The sequence below is a fragment of the Sander lucioperca genome, chromosome 17 (assembly GCF_008315115.2).
Source record: "Sander lucioperca isolate FBNREF2018 chromosome 17, SLUC_FBN_1.2, whole genome shotgun sequence".
NCBI classification, from domain to species: Eukaryota; Metazoa; Chordata; class Actinopteri; order Perciformes; family Percidae; genus Sander; species Sander lucioperca.
The window spans coordinates 16,274,869-16,294,052 of record NC_050189.1 but is presented as its reverse complement, the minus strand read 5'-3'; the positions used below and the strand labels follow the sequence as shown (position 1 = coordinate 16,294,052).

The 19,184-nt window shown below is 41.6% G+C and overlaps 1 protein-coding gene across 1 annotated transcript in view; it reads right to left on the bottom strand.

The window, feature by feature from the left end:
* Positions 1-4,688: 4,688 nt before the first annotated feature.
* LOC116036048 (neurexin-2-like) overlaps positions 4,689-19,184 on the bottom strand; it is a 446,903-nt gene continuing 432,407 nt past the window's right edge. The window contains exons 16-17 of the mRNA XM_035993813.1: positions 9,964-10,137; positions 4,689-4,816 (exon numbers count right to left, since the gene is read on the bottom strand). Of these exons, the coding sequence (XP_035849706.1) occupies positions 4,689-4,816; positions 9,964-10,137 (302 nt within the window). The remainder of the gene's footprint in view (positions 4,817-9,963; positions 10,138-19,184) is intronic.

The window sequence follows — 19,184 nt, the reverse complement described above, 5'->3', positions numbered from 1 at the left end:
TGTGTGTGCGTGTAAGAGGGGGTACAAGACAGCTTCTTTTCTACGTGTTGTGCCTAAAATGCATCTGTGTGCATGAACATAATGGTACAGTATGTGCCTCAACCTCCAGTTTCAAGTGTTTTTCAGTGTAATAGCACCAGATGTTTCTGCTGTTGACGAGAACAGAAAAGAAGAGGCTGTTTTAGAAAAGAGATACATTTGATACTAAATACAGTTTGAAAGTACTGGTGTTTTAACGTGGCTGCCAAGGCCAGTAGACTATGCGAAGAAAGAAGAAATGCCACCTTTGATTTGTACCTGCTCCTTCCTCCAAGCATGTATTAGCCTCCCCAGAGTGCAGCGCGGCAGGGCTGTCAGAGCAAACTGACCAACAGAAAGGGGTCACTGAAGAGGTGCAAACAATACTATTCAACTAAATTACTTCAGATACACAAGCACGCCCACCCACCACAGTTTGAACTGTCACACTACTCAGCAACATCGCTACATAGAAACTTGAAAGATTCATTGAGCGAGAGTGAGCGGCGGGCAGCTTCCCTTTATCCACAGGTAAATGGTAACAGTGTTAAACCAGGACTGTGGTGATCACTTCCAATATGAACTTATGCCAATCAGACTGCCGGGCTTCCTCAATGCTGTCTTTTCTTATCTGACATGTCAGGTGGACACTCATAAATAAGCAATGCCAGTAAAAAAAAGCAGAAGAAAAAAGAAGACTGCAGTCCAGTATGACATGGGGGTTGAGGGGGGGAAATGCATTTGGTTTAGTTCCCTGGACCAGGGAATTTAGAAGGCAAGACAATACACAGTCCAACTTAAAATCTAATCTTTTGTGAAAAATGCATTTTAACATTGTCCATTTAATTCCCAACTGCAAAAATGAATTAAAAAGTCTTCAATATACCATTTACAAGAAACAACTTTACTGAGCAGCCCCCATTCCTAACAGGCAGTGGATACCCCGAAGGCAAACCTTTCGTTAAAATGAATAAAGCAATAACAAATACTACTGCAAAAAATACTACACTGAATTTTTCATGTGACAGGGAAAATAAACATGGAAGCATGCTTTAAAACCGCCTGGAAGAAATTCACATCAGTGGTCATCAACACCATCAACCAGAGCGGATAATCCCAGGATAATCCTGTTTTAGAACCAGCTTCCCAACGTGTCACACTTTATTTTGTCCCCATTATTTCTCCCCTCTGGGCACTGAAATGGGTGACTTTTTAAAAGGGACACACAACAGTATGCTTGGAGACATTGGAAACCATTCAGGGCTACTCAAATGCAATAAATAATACAATTAAGCGAGTTAGATTATTAAATGTTTTTTATTCTTGGCAGGGTAGAGAGGACTCTGTATCAGCATTTGGAAAATTATGTGACACTTAAACCAGAGCTAACGGAACGCTTTAGTAAGCAGCTACAGTACTTAAGGCCAACTGACTCATCCTCCTATTCAGTTATGCAGATCTGGGATTTAATAACTTAAATATGTGCTTTCTAATTTATTTATTTTTAATAACAGAAACCATATGTGCAAAGACAATTAATACAGGTCATTCCAGGTTTAATAAAGTGTTCCCTGTTGCTGGGGACAGAGTTAACCTTCACCATATCGCAAGCAGCACACATGACTGGCTAATGTCCAACAAGTAATACAAAAACAAGTGACTTCAGTTTATCTGGGATGAAACATCAATGTTGAAAAGAATACTGCACAATGGGACCTTATCTCTGTTTAATATCTACCCCATTCAACCGTGAATGTGCATTCATAAATAATAACTGTAGTGTCAATAATTTTGACAACCTTTCCACCCAGAGTAAAACAAATGACTGGGCTTAAACTGAGGAAAATTGACGGAAGCTTCTTTCTAATGAACAATGTTTGCCAAGTAGAGAGTAGGAGACAGTATAAACAGTGTGACTGCGAGGTTACATACAGTAGAAGATGTGTGTGTGTGTGTGTGTGTGTGTGTGTGGATGGATGTATGGGTACTTTACGTATGCAGTGTATTTCTCACAGTACAGCTGCAGAGTGCGAGATAAAGACTGTGATCACATGGCAGGGTGGCTCTTTGTGATTCATTTTACCGGCCCAATTCTGTCCCTTCTTTTGATGACATGCATCCATAACCTTTGTAAAGCTACAAAGAGATGCAACCCATACACCTGTTTATCCCTGCCTCATTCTCATTATGCATGCAGACGCAGAAAGGCACAATAGAAAGCCTTTTTGATTTCTGTGGCTACAGTAAAAAAATGTTCTACGAGAAATTAAACCGTTTCGAAGTGGTCTATTTCAGATACGCAGAAGACAAATCAAGGGCCACACAGCAGGGACCAGGTGAAAGCTTTTTTTTTTACTATGGAGAGAAGAGAGAATGCAACCCATGGCGATAGGGCTGTAAGCCAACGCTGAAAGTCGTCCGTGTCCACTGCAAATGATGCAAGATCATCCACACCTGGAGCATTGGTTTCACACGCAAATTAAAAATGCTACCCGACGTGATAAGTCCTACCTTAGATTTCAGAGCAGGCTCAAGGAAAATTCCCCGCAGGTTGGCACGTTCAGAGAAATGTAGATCCGGTTATTGTATAAGTCCAGAGAAAAGGCTCAAGGATACGAGGGGACGCTTGTGTGGCGAGAAGTACGGAAAACGCAACAAGAAGAAGAGAAGACGAGGAAGAGAAGGAGCCAAAGGTTCAACCCGGGGGCAGGCTCACAAGGTCAAGAGATGAAATGTGTTTTTTAAAGTTCCAAGCAGACCGAAATGAAGACTGGAGGACGTGACGAGACGTGAAGCTGCTGTGGGGAAGGAAAGCAGCAATAGAAACCAGATATAGCAATGCATGCACATTGAAAGAGGCTGACGCACTGTTGCATAACACATTTGGAAAATATATATTTGTATTTACTTGTTAATTGGACAGTTTTATGCGTTAAGTTACTGTGCATTTTCCAGCTGTTCTTTAGTCAAATTAAATGTGCACTTAAAGTTTGACAGAAGTTTGTTTTCTTATTTATTAAGTCTTATTTTTTGAACTTGGCCACATGGAGATCCAATGTTCGCTTAGATACTGTGAATGTGTTACACTGTAGTATGGCAATCCCTCACCAAGAAAACATTGCAATAAGACAACGAGTGGAGGGCAGTGAACTTTAAACAGCAGCTAATGAAACCATTATACTAGTACTGTATGTTCACCAACAACTGGTGTCAGTGTTGATACTCTCATATGTGTGTGAATTTCATTAAGTTTGACGTAATTTTGTGCAGACAGATTGGCATTTTTCTGTCTGCAGTTGCACAATACCTTTGTTCAGGCTGCTGTTCCTTCCCTCCACTCTACACACTCTCACAAAACAGACACACATCTCCTAGTTCTCTCCACAGAACACACGTTGGTATGCTCCCTGGTGGCACACAGCTCTACCTGTCATCTTTGCAGCCAGCACAGTAAAACTTGCGAACACTCCCCACAGGCAACACCTCGAATGCAGGAATCAGCACCCCTCTCCCCCGCTCTCTTCATCATTTGCTATCCTCTCTCACGGAGCGAGGGATCTCTCTGCCTATGTCGGCATGGCTGTCATGCCGACGGAGCAGTTATTATCTCCTTGCTGGAGTCTTCCGAGAGCCAAAAGAAGCACCTTGCTAATCATCCCCTTACTGTCACGCCCAATCATATTCTGTCTAGCTAACATGGCAACCGGCATAACAACAATCATAGAAACATAGACTGGTTAAAAAAAAAGAAAGAAGAGAAGGTGAGGGTGAAACAGCTTAACTCAGCACCCACAACTTAATAAGCAAACAAAGACGTATGCAAACAAGTCTTTTAGCCTGTCACCCTGCCTCTGCCCCTGTTTAAATCAAGCCTGTGAGGAGTGCTGAATGCTAATTGTACATTATCAAGCTCTGCTACATATGCTAATCTTACAATGCTGCACAACATAGCCATCTGAACAAATCTTTGATTATCATATTGCAGTTTCACCTGTTGCATCTGAACACTTGTCTTTCAATGCAACTAGTTCACACCTGAGACTATCTATGCAAATGTGTACAATGTAGCATCACTGGGCACTCAGTAAAAACAACAAACCACAATAATATTACAATAAACACACACTGCCAAACTCAGTAAAGAAACACAAATCTACTCTGCCCTCTCTCCATGCTCTCCTTCCTGAACTCCCAGGCTGCCAGCCACCCATGAGGTGACCACATGGCAGGGACACAGGACTTTAATCACCGTTTCTCCTCACAGCGTGTGTCTGCAGTGCCTCAGAAACTGAGGAGCCAATCTCACGGTGAACTCTAGATTTGTGCAATCCCGAGGTGTTACTATGAATAATGTGTTAGCGATGGAACATTAGAAGTGAAAAGTTAGGTGTAGCGCAATATGTGTGGGCCCGCTGAAGTGAGGTAATGCGGCCTTGTTGACTAATGTTTTGATTTTAAGATATAACTTGTTGGCAGTAATATGTTAACACATTTTCCTTAAACCTTTGAAGAGGGAACAGTGGTCTCTGAGTGCCACTTAAGCAGCAGAATTGCAAAGATGCCCGTGCAGCTTAAGTCCTATCACCAGCTATCAACCTAACAATATCTCCACCTGCGCCACTCGCTCCAGCCACACACACTCAAAACCACGACAGTCGTTAAAAAAAGTTTCACTCACGATCGTTGCAAAATGAACCTCCATAGGACGTCATGGTGCAGTCGCAGGTAAAGCCCTCCCACTGCTGGAGACACACCCCCTGATGGTAGCAAGACTCCTCCGTACAGGTGGTACTGGGTCCTGAGGGCATAACAAAGACAGATTTTTCAATTCAGAGATATATGACATTCATGTTGAGGACCACACATGATGCAAAGGAACTTAATCATGAGGCAAATGTTATAGTATTTATAGCATTTTCAGCACTCCTGGCGGTCCACTTCTCTTGTCAATGAGAGCTGAAAACACTTAGAAAGCTCTGTTTGGAAATATAAATTTACATTCAAGCACCCGCTGGTTTTCTACTACCAGTACTGTGAATCCCACAGAGAATCAACACCTTCTGCAGCCTTCAGCTCACTGTGGTGGCAAAGAGTGGTTGGTGCAAAGTGTTGCACAGTTGCTGAGCCAAACTAGGGCTTGGAAAGTAAAACACAGATTTACATTTGTCAGGCATGGAGATGCCAATGGGATGCTCATGCTGCTCTGTTTCTGCTGGATGTGTAATTAGGCAACTGCTTGTTAACCAATTAGCCATATGAACTCCATAAGCTGATGTATCTAGAGTCTCTCCATGCGTGTTAAAGGAGAGGTTTACAATATTTCAAGTCTGTCTTGAAGGTCCCATATTATGCTCATTTTTTGGTTCATACTTTGGGTATTTTGGGTTTCTACTAGAATGTTTAAACACTCTCCATCGTGGACTATATAGCTGTCCTCGCACATTATACATATCCTAAACTTTTGCACATCCCTCAACACTTTTGCACATCCTGCACTAATCCATACCGCCTCTTTTTCTTCATGTTAAACAGCTATATGTACAAATTTGTTCCTGTATTTATTTTGTATTTTGTAGTTTTTTTTCATATTGTTTAATACATTTATTATAACAACCAAGGCAAAATCCAATTATTAATTACTTGGCAATAAATCCTTTTCTGATTACATTTTTTTTTCTGATACTGTCTGTCTGAATATACCTGTATTCACCCTCTGTCTGAAACGCTCTGTTTTAGCGCCAGTCTCATTAAGCCTCCCTACAGAAAAAGCCCAGTCTACTCTGATTGGTCAGTGTTTCCGGGTCTCAGCACCGTCATTGCAGCCGGGGAATGACTGTAACAGCACTGTAGCAGCTCTATTTACCTATATAAAGTATCGTTGTGACATCACAACCGCACGGAAGTCCTGACGGCTCGTTTAAAGGCACAGTTTCTGAATACAGGCTGTGTGCATTTCTCTGTGGATTGAACGTTTTGATTCTTTCACTGTATTTCTATAGAACCTCAACCTGCTTTATAATAAAAACAGACATGGAAATCTCACTTTTTACAATATGGGAAATATAAGTTTTCCCATATTGTGCCTATAAGAAATTTAAACAGGTTTTCCTGACAGTACCCAGGTAAGGACTACTAGCCAGTCAGAAGCAGAGTATGAAGGTGTGCCCTGACAGTACCTAGGTAAGGACTACTAGCCAGTCAGAAGCAGAGTATGAGGGCATGCCATGCTAGCAGCTAGGCGAGCATTATAACGTGTGTTACAAAGTGACGCACGTTTGTCTCTGAAGTAAAGGCTGGACTACAATAGAGCTGTTTGGAGCAGTTTGTGAACAGTGTTTTCTGTTGGAGATGGTAAGTCCCTTTGGGGTGGACTTTGGGCTTTTTCACTTTGTAAACCTATAACATGCACAAAAAAGATATATAACACGATTAAGGGAAAAACCCCAAAAGCATAATATGAGCACTTTAATACCCGTGGTGAAAGACCCAATGACTGCAACCAAATACTGTAGCTGCTCATCCACGAATGATGATGATTTGATTTAGGTTGCTTAGAAATGTATTCAGATTCAATTTGACATTAATTCAAGGTTGAAACCTGGTGTAATTGCCAGAATAGGGGCACATTTGCATTGGTGGTTGAGGCAGTTCGTGTTTAGCATCTCCATTATATCTGTGTGTGTGTGTGTGTGTGTGTGTGTGTGTGTGTGTGTATTTTGGGGGATGCTCTTTCCTGTTGTCCCCCCCCCCACTATCCTCAATGGCTGAAGCCATTTAAATTGTCAATTAGAAACTCCACCATTCTAATTTCTCTGTGGACTTCAGCCAGGGATTCAGATAGGTAATGTGACAGACTGCTTTGAAAACTCATATTTACACTTCAGATTATGCATACTACTGACCGAACAAGCATTGTCATATGAACTGACCTGATATGAAAAAAAAAAATATTTACCAACTGTTTGCCTTTGAAAGTAGACAAGATCTTTATTAGTTTTCTCCTAAAAAAAAATATATCCTGATTTAAAATAATTAGATTGGAGGGGGGGGGAGGAAGATGAAAGATTAGGATGCAGATCAAGGCTTAGTCCTAACAATAAGTATGTGTGGTGGCTGTCATGTTGGTAGTGGTGGGGATTCTCACTGAAATCTCAATTAAACAAACATTTCCAAAGAATCATGGTTCAGTGCCAGACTAATTTGTTTCTGCATAGATAAACAGACAGCCCAGTGTGCCATTTACAAATGGCCCAATTAAAAACACCCCCCACATACACACCATCAGAAAATATAAAATAAATAAAATCGCCAATCTATGAGAGCTCTTACTTTGTGCTCCAAAAATTGTCCACTTAAATGCATCAGCTTGTTCTGTTAGTAGTTCCTAACTGCCCCATTAATTACTTGCTAATAAAAGGGTCCCTTTAGGAGCTAATTAAGCATTGTCATAAATAATAACCAAGTCATGTAATCACTTCCTCACTCTTCTTTCAACTATTGATTGGCCAAACACTTCCTCTGTATGGCTGCCTGAGAACCTGTTATTGGGTGCCTTGGGTTTTTTGGAGCATAAAACTCCATCTGCTGCCTTTCCTCCAAATGTTGAGGGAAATCTGCACAACATAGGGAGCCAGTGAGCATAGCGTCATTGTAAAACCTAAATTGAACACATATCTCCACTCCCTCGCTGCAGTCACCTGCACCTACAACTGACATCTGGGATACGACTGAAACATCTGCTCACATAATAGCAGCGTAGAGTCGGCCATGGAGCTCATCTTGAGATACAGCTCGGTTCAGAATGAAATGCATTTTCGAAGGAGGCTAAAAATAGTTTTACTACTGCTGTACATTTTTTAAGTTGTCAGAGAATCTTCAAGTTATTCATTTTGCTGCTAATCCACATTTGCAATACGTATTATTTTAGCCATATCTATCTATCTATCTATCTATATATATATATATATATATATATATATATATATATATATATTTTCCCTTCTTGCTTTCTGGCCTTGCTTTCTTGTTCCTCCCCTCTTGCGCAGTGAGTCAGCAACACTGTTTATGTACCTGCGCTTCAACTCTCTCCGTGTCGGTCTCCTTTCCTCCCCCCCGTCCTGTTCTTTGTTGTTGTGATCTGCTGAGTCGGTAGAGAGCTACAAGAACACACTCACTGTTCTGCCCTTTGTTTGGCCTTAGGTCTACTGAGACTGGACCAGCAGCCACCTTTGACCACTCAGCATCCCCTGGTGCACAAGGTAAACAATGACCCCCGAACCAGGTGGGTCAGGACTGTGGCAGTGATCCATTGCCAGGGCAACGCTGCACTTTGGAAAAGTCATCTTCGTTGCTTCTGCTAGTGCTTTAGAAAAAACAGGGATCACAGCTTGGATCTGAGCTGTTGTTGTTAGAGAAGATCGATCAATACGGTTATATGTTAAAGTTGTAATTTAACTGATGTGATGTCAGTGTTTGGCTTTGCTGCTAAACGCTAAGGTATAGTAGCCAGCATTTGATTATAGTGAATTATATAAGTAGTCAAAAGTATTTTTTTTATGTTTTCGTGTAATATACTCTATACATATATAATACATGGATTAGCAACAGCCGTGTACTATTATCTGTCAAAATGGTCATACAAAACTGGTCAATTGCACCTACTCAGCTCCCTGCCACCTCCAATCATTAACTAATATTAGCATCCAGTTTGGGTGCCCGGCGGAGTCAATATCATAGCTTAATGCAGCTTTGAACAGTGTTTGGAGCAAAGTAATTGTGGTGTATAACTGTAGGCAGGTAATAAGGCGGGCTGGCAGAAGCAGGAGCGTTAGGGATCGGGGGGGGGCAGAAAAGGAGCTGGATCAGTGCCACATCGAGTCGGCCAGTGCGGCCCTCAGGGAAATCAAGTCTGTGCTCTCAGACACTCAGCACGCCATTGAGACGTGGTGGCGGGTGTGTGTGTGTGTGTGTGTGTGTGTGTGTGTGTGTGTGTGTGTGTGTGGGGGGGTAGGTAAGGCTGTGGAAGTGGAAATGCTTTAGCCAAAATCCACTGTTATACCCAGGATTAACTACCTGGCACAGGACCCATGCGGGCTGAGACATGGTGGCGAACTGCACACAGCAGAAGTAACAAAAAAATAAAAATAAAACAAATGCAAGATTGATGAGGTAAAAGCCAATGAGGGCGGGGTGTTGCTGAGATTAGCCACACTGACAATAACATTAGAGAGAGATACCTCCCTCATGCAGCTTTTATGGGGCAATAGAGAGGATATACGCACGACAGGGGCTTAGATTGTAAAGACATTCCCAGAGCTGGGAGAATTTGGGCGGGGTTCCTGGTGTAAATCAGGAAACAACAGCCACAGAATCATGCACCAAATTACTGTACTGGCGTGTCTTTTCTGGTAGCTCTGTGCAGGTGTCAAAATGTCCTTCTGTACGGTGAGACCGACTTGAAAAGAACGTGTTTACCTTTCTAAGTAACAATTAAGGGAACGTATTATTACTGTCTGAAACATTTGGCAAATCAAATACTAGAAGTTGTTTTTATCTCCGTCTCTAAATGACAGATTAGTTAAATTAAAAACAGATTCCAATCCCACCGCAGATTTGTTTTCCTTATCATTATCTGTCATCTTCTCACACTGAGCTACCCTTGATGACAAATTGTAAAAAAAAAATTAAAAAAAAGGAGACATTCCGCAAGAACGCTGGGTTATACACTAAATGATAATACAAACACTTGAGACAATTGCTATTTGCTTTCCCCTGTTGATTCGCAGGAGAGATGATTGCTATGTTATCTGCACTTTGTTTTAGTAATTATGGGAATATAGCTAAAAGCTTTTGATATGGAGGGTTACACATCACTCTAACTATTACTGTACAGTATGTTAAAGTCTGTAGGTCGCGGACATCGATTTTTTTTTTTTTACAACTCACCATCGCAGCCTCGTTCCACCTGGCCCACCCTGTGGAGGGCATCTGCGATCAGGTCGGGGAGTCTCCCGTTCAGGTCCACAGAGGCCAGGCAGCCCTGGTACCCGTCCCGGGATGCAATCAGCTTGGGCAGATTGCTGTACATGTTCTTTGTCACGCCACCGATGTACAGCTCCCCTGCAAAACACACACACACACACACAAACCACGTGAGAAAGATTTCAGATCCTTCAAATGTTTAAATAAACTGAATATGTAGAGAATTAAACCTAATCAGACAATAACCACTTTCATGTAGGAGTTCTTTAAACCGTGACACACAACATTATTAGCAGTGCTAGGGAGGCTAAGATAAAACAACCCAATGGTGAGATAATGATTCAACATCAAAAACAAATGTCAGGGTAAGGAAGCAGAAACAGGGATTAAAGATTGAAGATCTTTTTTTTTTTTTTTCATTTCCTAATATATTGCACCTCTGATCACTGCAACGTATAATTCATCCTTTTGTTGTTGTTATTGCTGCTGATGCAAGCAGAGGCCTGTACTATGAATCAAGATCAACATGCCCTGGATTTCTTTCAGTTACCCGGCTTCACCTAACCTAACAACCGCGGTCCTGCATAACTTGTGTCACGACAGTGGTTGACAACTAACATCTACCAGAGCCGCATATTTTACATAAGAAGAGCAAATTATAATTCTACATAAATATGAAGAACACAGACACGGTTTTACAGGCAAAATGCAATACAGTCGCTGCTTCCTAAAACAGGAGGAAAGCTGGCAAAAAATATCCGACACTGTAAATGCGTAAATCACAACGCTTGTCAATATCACTTCCTCATCAGTCAGGCACTAGATCTGACCATAATTACACTTGTGCTTTCCATAAACTGTCGTTGCTTTAGTCTATTATTTCAGTTGCAACCCTGGCATTGGAAGCGATCGTGAGAGCAAATAAAATATATAAAAACATAATTCAAACCGATCGGCTCAAGATGCCGATAGCCTATATGTAATTCCCTGAATGTTAACGGGGTTGTTGGTCTCTAAATGTTTTAACTTTTATGAGTGCATCTCTCTCTCTCTCTCTCTCTCTGCGCACCGAGCTCCACTGGATCTTCTAAGAAGGGTGACGCCGTTATCCATCGAGTATTGATTGGTCAGTAGGCGGTGCTTTTACACCGGTTGATCTCTAATCTCCAATTTAACCTGCCCCCGACCAGGTTAGGTGTTCAGCATAAGTTACCACGGCGATTGAACCCGGTAACAAGTGATCCACTGTCGTGATACAGAAAACCCTGGGTTAAACCTGAAGTTACCTCGTTAATGCCAAATCTTGCTTCGTAGTACAGGCCTCTGGTGACCAAGTGTAAATCACAAGTTTGGTAAGTCAATAAATATTTCAACAATAAATTGACATAGAGACACCAATTTACAACTGCATTTGCAGTTTCACTCAATGTGTTTCACTCAATGTCATCTTAACAAATGCTCCAGGCACCATTGACACACAATGACATGGAAATCTTAAAAACTAATAATACATGTGATTGTGGGTGCAGCGCTGTTTCCACATGTAACTGGAAGATAAGGTGGTTCAGCACCAGAGTACTTTGAAAAGGGATGTTGAAGACGAAAGGTCGATAAACAGAAGTAGTGCAAAAAAAAAAAAAAAACTGTGGTATTTATTCACAAAAACTTAACTGGAACAAAGGCAGAAACTATTTTAACCAGGGACACTTAATACAACTAAATTAAACAAATGCAAACTAATGAAAGTTGAAGCTTACAGCAAGCTGCCACCTTCTGTTGCTCTTCTCCAGTGAATGGCATTTTACTATCTCAGCCTCACCTAACTGGAACCTACCACCTGCCCAGGGAAGTATAGGGGGAGCTAAACTGAGAGCAAGCATCACAATCATACAAAACTATGAACTAAACAATAATGTAAGATTTTTGAGTTACTAATGGTATCATCATTTATTTATGGGCACTCATATAGACACCGATGAGCCCACCAAATGTAAGATAATGTAATTTCCTGCAGAAATATTTTCACCTACCTTCCTACATCTTAACATGGCCCAGCCCCTCCCTGCTGAGAAGACATAATGAGGCACACCTGTTCGCACTTTCCCTGATTGATTAGCTGATTCACCCCAGCTTCAAAGGCACAAGACAAACGTTTTTCAAAGTGTAGATGTAAAACAGATGGACTAAAGTTATTGTTTATTCCAACGTCTATCAAGCTGCTGAACTCCAGTAGTAAATCTTAGCACAACCGAGCAAAAGTGCAATAAATACGCCGGCACTTTTTGCACTTTAATTATTACAGTTACTTCTTAAGGTGTCGTATTGTCTGTACAGTCATATGTGTCCTTCTTTTATGTCCCGAGATGCTTCGTTGATCTTATGTTTATGATTTTATGTTGATTTTAATTCATTTTTTTGTTGATTTTAGAATGGCTTTTCTGTTACATGTTTGTGTTGTGAAGCAACAGATTGTAGCACTATGCCCAAGACAAATTTGACCTCAGGGACAATAAAGTGTATTCTATTCTATCTAGAGTGGGAAAAACTCAAGTATAAATATTAACATCCTGCTTGCAGTTTAAATCTGTTATACTGTACAAGCAGGTTTTGAAAAAAAAAAATTCCACATTGCAGGGAAGCATTTACGGACTAACGCACCATTGGGTATATGATGTACAAATGTGATAATCTGCCATTTGACTGTGTAGCACAAACACTCTGTTTCCACATATTAATTAACACAAACATCAAAAATAACTTTTATTTACTCTACAGGGAGGAGAAGAGTGCCGATCAACAAGGGAACAAGGCTGAGATCACACTGACAAACATCTCTTATTGATACTGTACATGCCACACAATACTGTCTGTGATTAGTGTGCTCAAAGATAAAATCCCTCCTTTGTGTTGCTGTTGTTAAAGGCTAAATAAGCAAGCCTTTGACCCATCTGTGGGTGTCTAGACACATTGTGTTGTGTGTCGCGGATCCACTGTGAAGGTGTGTGCGCATGTAGGTGACAGTAAGCATTACAGTCACCAAGAGACAGATAATTGACTTTTTATTTTTTTTAAAGCCGAGCTGTGTAATGTTGGGAGGTATGCTTCTGACGTCCCCTGACAAAACGACTGTCACTGCAGAGGCGCCAACATGTTTTGACGATCATTTAAAGACAGTTGACATGAATGGTACGGCATCAAGCCTGACACATTGGAAATGACATTGGATGCTTTACATTTGCTGCTTAAAAAGCTTTATTCCGGGTGCCTGGGTAGCTCACCTGGTAGAGCATGTGCCCGTATATGGAGGCTCATTCCTAGATGCAGCGGCCCAAGGTTCGACTCCGACCTGCGGCCCTTTGCTGCATGTCATTCCCCCTATCTCTCCCCTGTCTTCAGCTGTCCTATGCAACTAAAGGCCTAAAATTCCCCAGAAGTGTTATTCCATGAGCTTGTCCATAAACTCTTCTGGGAGAACATGAGAATAAACACAGCAGCACTCATGAAGGAAGCAGAATTTGTGAATCCTCAGCCAGACGATAAAGCTGAGTTTTGGAATATCTCAGGGCTCAAGCACAATTAAGGTCTCTTTACATTACAACATAAAAGGAAATATCCATCCACTCTTAAGCCAAATTACTCTCTCTCTCTCCCTCCTTCCCTCAGCTCTCTGTTCTGCAGAGTTGTGAAAGAAAACGCCAAGTGAAATTATGAAAAACACAAAGAGGCCTTTGATGTAGGTGCATGTGAATAAACACAGTTTGAAATGCTTCAGGCATTTCTCATCTTTAAAAAACCCCAGTTTATCTTTAAATACGCATTAAATGGGGCGCCTGGATGGCTTAGCTGGTAGAGCGTGCGGCCCATGTACAAAGGCTCAGTCCTTGTCGCAGCGGCCACAGGTCCAACTCTGACCCGCGGCCCTTTGCTGCATGTCATCCCCTCCCTCTCTCCCCTTTCACATCTTCAGCAGTCCTGCATAATAAAGGCCTAAAATGCCCCAAAAAATAATCTTAAAAGGCATAAAATAAACATCAAGGCAAAAATGTAATTTACAGACATGAGGGAAGATCCTGCTACAAAGATATGGCCATCAGAACAACAAACAAATGACATTTTCCCAGCTGAAAACCAGACCTTTCAACTTTAGCACTCTGAGAAGCAATGAGCCACGAGGTCAATTTTATGTGGACTTTGTGTAATGGAATGAGTCAATGATGTTTGCCAACTTCTCTCTGGAATTAATGAGTACTTGACACTTAATATTTCCCAGCTGGGGCTCCCGGGCATTACAATCAATACAACAAATTCATTAGCTGTCCAAATGAGTGATGTCCTGAAATCGCGGCTGTAGAGAACCATTTAGCAAATAAGAAATTATCGGTCTGGAGTTAATCTCCAAAGAACAAACTGCACATTTCCTGCAGAAGTCAACAGCATGTTTGAGATTCCACTGCATAACCAGGGTGGATAAAAGTAGAGTGAGGGCTGAGCAAGATGTACTGTAAAATTGGTCATGCGAGTTTTGTTGTCCTTCAGCGGAGTAAAAACTGCAGAAGATGAATAAATATGCGGCACGCATACACGCACACACCCACTCAGAGAACTGGGCTCTCATTGTGTTCAATGTTTGGAGTTGAATACTTTCATTTGAATTACAGATTTCTTTGGGTAAAGTATTGATTTCCTTCATTTGAGCCATGAACAGTTTGTCTCGCAGCATACATTACAGCTTTTCCGCCTTGATTTTAAATGCAACTCGGCTGCAGTGTCGCTAGGGGATGTTTGCTGCCGAGAGTCCAGCTCCTGATATTTAAAGCCTGCTAGCAGCCAAGTTAGCATGTGATAAATCCACAATGTCATACCAAACAGTGACCCAAGTGGTGCTACATGCATGACTTAACTCTTATGCATCACTAGGGAGATACTCGGCTTTTACATTTTTTGATAATTTTGGCTGCATATGGCATACATTTGATTTATTTTATTATTATTATTTTATTTATTTTATGATATATTTATTTTCAGATCATTAAGGACAAAAAATGTCCCCATTGACGCCCATTAAAACCACAATTTTGGATTCCACGGTCATTACAACATGCACTCATGTATTTAATGTTTTGTGTACAGTAGCATTTTGTAAACAAACAAAGGGTTTAAATTATGAAAAAGAATGAATATTTAGTAGGAATGATCAGGAGTGAAGTTGGTTTAAAAATGAATAACTCAGTAAAAGTGGAAAATAATATGAATATATAATTTAGGGCCATTTCTTTGACATGGACATGCACAAGGGTTAATGCAGCTAAGCATTATATATTTTTTATATATTTTCTATGTATAGTGTCGAGCAATTAACACACAATTCAAAACCACATCATACATTTTTATATTTGCTGAAGAAAAATACTCCTACAAGGTTTGTATCCAATAAATAACACTTAGGTATCCAATAAATAACACCTAGGGCCCTATTTTAACGATCTAAGTGCACAGCATGAAGCGCCTGGCGCAGGTGCATTTACGTTGACGGCGGAAAAAAAGCGTCCATGTGCCATGCCCATGGTTCAAAAGGGTTGTACTTAGTGTCTTCATTAATCATAGGTGTGTTTTGGGCGTAACATGCAATAAACCAATCAGAGATCATCTCCCATTCCCTTTAAAAGCCAGGCGCGTTTGGACCTTGGTGCATTGCTATTATGATGGAGGATTTGCACCGTAATATTTTTATTTGTAATCTTTTGCATGTGTGGGTGCTGCTTGCGTCCTTGTGTGTGTAACAAGCATAGTGTGCACACGCTGTGCACGAGCCTAGGCACATTTTACTAATTCACTGTAAAAATAACAATGAAATGCTGCGCTATTGACTTTAGACCAGGTTTTTGTTGGTCAATGGCGCGATCACTTCCCACTGCCTCAAGATAGCAATACGCCCAGAATGCACCTGAACACTGTAACCTGAACCTGTAAGACCACCACACCCATGGGCGCACAGATGGGCGCAGGTGCATTTGCTATTTAAACGACGTGGGCGCTGGACGGGAAATTAACAACTGCGTCAGTCTTAAACTAGCAAAGACACTTGCGTCCGGCTTTGCGCTGAACTGCGCCAGGTGCAAGATAGGGCACCAAGCGTTCTGAGTGTTTATATGCTGTATATTGGTGCTAATACTTAATGATCCGGGATATGGATAAGACTGTTATTTGAATGCTAAGTGTTTTTGCCATTTATACTACTTCATCTATGTGTTTTGGCTTATAGTTTCCGGAACCGTTCTAAAGTGGGCAGGTTTGAACGATGAGTAACATTTTCCTCCCAGACAGAAACTGTATGCTGGTCTGGCTCTGCTGTCCCAGCAGTGATGAATGCCTAAGAGCTCAGAGCGATGGACAAGATGGGACCAATTACAGCCTCCCAGGCATCGCCAGAGACCACCACCTCCACATCTCTACGGGTACCATAATGACCTCTCAGGGGCCGAGGGGAGGCGTTGGGATGCTATGATATGGGGCCCTGGTGAGCCGCTGACAGCACAATCTGGAGGAGCACTGAACACTGATTTAAAATTTGCACTGGACAATCGGGATTTTTCAGAGGGTTTTAAAGTGAATATATATATATTTCCTTGACAGTGGTGGAACTATGTACATTTACTAAAGTACAAGTTTGAGGTACTTATACTTTACTTGAGTCTTTTCTTTTCATGCCACTTTCTACTTCTACTCTGCTACATTTCAGAGAGAAATATTGTACTTTTTACTCCACTACATTCATCTGACTTCTTAGTTACTAGTTACTTTAAGAGAAAGAGAGCCAAATTGGCTATTTTGGCCTTTTGTGGGGTTATGGCTGCAAATTCACTACAGAGGTCTGTGTGACCAGACGGACGATTTGCATGTCAGGACCGCTACGGGTCTCCACCAGAGTTTCCTCTGGCTTCGCCCTGCCCAGGCATAATTCACCATCTTTCGGGTCCTATCGCACACGCTCACGCTCCACCTCCCCAACGGGGTGGGGGAGACGGGCCGGTGGTGCACCGGACCCCGAGGGACCGGGATCCCAGTTCAGCCGGCACGCGCCGGCCCTCACTTTCATTGCGCCACGGGGCGACCCTCTGACTCCGCGAGCATTAGACTCCTTGGTCAGCCTCCATGGTCAGATTCCTGAGTCCCTGGTCAGACCTCTGACTCCTTTTACGTGAGCCGATCCCCGCCGGAAGAGAGGACGCAATGAGGGTTATTGATGTAAAAGTCGCATCAAATCTGCCTTGGTTGTTCACACTGCGGCCGCATTGAAAAAAAAAAATCAGACCTGGGTCTGATTCAGGACCACATATGGAAGTGGCCTGAATCTCATTTGAAAAAATCTGATCTGGGCTAGATTTGAGTGTTCACACTACTTCTGAAGAAGTCGGATTTGGGCCACTTTTGCCTGCAGTCTGAACATAGCCAGTGTGAAACCTCATATATCCAGTTTTGCTGATCTGCAAATTTGACCTGCGAGTCGTTGAGGAGATGAGTGGATAACCTTAGGACCCACAGCGACCAATCACACCTTCTTCTGTGATTTCTAGCAAACTGGAGCACTGATTGAAAAATATGAGTCTTTTTTTTTTATATATATATATATATATATATATATATATACCTTACAAGTTTACTTTCTTAGAGGTGCAATGTGCAAATCTGTGGCTGTTAGATATATTATTCGGTCCGAAAAACTAGCCACTACCAGACAAGAGAAAAGCTCATAGTTTCAATTTCACTGTTTTCATTATATTTGAGTTATCTGCAAGGGGAATGAATTTCATGGGTGTAAGACCCATAACACCCATCTCAGCATCCGCAGAGTGTTTAAAGCGCTTCAGCTTCTGTGGAATGAATATTGAAGTTTTGGATTTTTCAATCATGGAAAAAGTTTACTTTTTTTGGAGATCATGTTTGAATCCAATAGCAGTGTTCAGCTATTCATTCTATCAGTACACCTCGTCAAATCGAGACAAGACCTGTATTTCATCCTCGGCTGTCATTGGCTCCCAAGTGAAGTGATATACAGTACATTATTGATGTCCATCATTAAGAGAAGTTTGATAATGAGAATCGGCCATGAATCCACAATGCCTGGTCTCATCTCTAAACAACAATCAGTTCCCTCCTGCCAACTCCCTGGCGAACACAAAGCCGACCATTAACTTTCATTAAATGCTCTATTAAGAACCCCTGCCTCTATCTCGAGTCCTCACTCTCTCTACTCTCCGTTGCTTGTGTTTCGCTCTCATGCTGGCTCTAATTGACAGAGACGGAATGATTGCTGATGAGAAACAACACATGGAAACGCACACGTACACACATGCTGTGGGCTTTGCAAATGAATGGCTGGTAGGCAGTGGTGGTGTGTTATAGACAGGGGCTGGGACCATGGCAGCCAGCAGGAAGATGCAGGGATTGTCTGATTGCTAATTACAGAGGCGCTCTGATCTGCAAAGACTCCACAACAAGACGATTGGTGGGGTGAATAAATGTTGACGCTGCTTGTGTTTTAATTGCCGACGCTAAATCATGAGTTGTGTAATTACGCAAGCAAACGGTATAGCAAGAGATGATTTGAATCCTGCAAGGGGGAAAAAAGACTGAAGGCATCTAAACCTGTAATTATTTGATACTGGAGTGACAACCTTTTTTACTAACAGGTGCATGCTTGCTCGCTCTCAGTTCTATTCTAACCACAGGTGGTGTGATACATTCCTCAGTGTTGGCAGCGAAGTGAGGGAGACAAATCTGTAAACACCGTAATTGGAAAACAATGAGTGAAAAGACAACATTTAACGATTACAATGAGGTAAAATTGACTGGGTCTGCATACATTTTGCATGCCGTCACCACAATCAAGGTTCTTTCATATCACAAATTAAGTCCTAGTTTGCTTGTTACGAGGATTGTTTCCGAAAGGGTAAATTATCTTGCGCGGCTATAATTATCTGAAATCTTACGCAGCAATAACATGAGCTTCTAATGTTTGTATTGATCACGTACTAATTACCGGGTTTTTTTCCATTCCTGCATGTTGTATGACAACAAGAGAGAACAAGATCGCAAATGATTATAAATCAGCTCATTATTGTTTGTTCAGCAACAGTCTGTCTAACCTTAAACAGCCGGCTGACAACTGTTATAATTATACAACC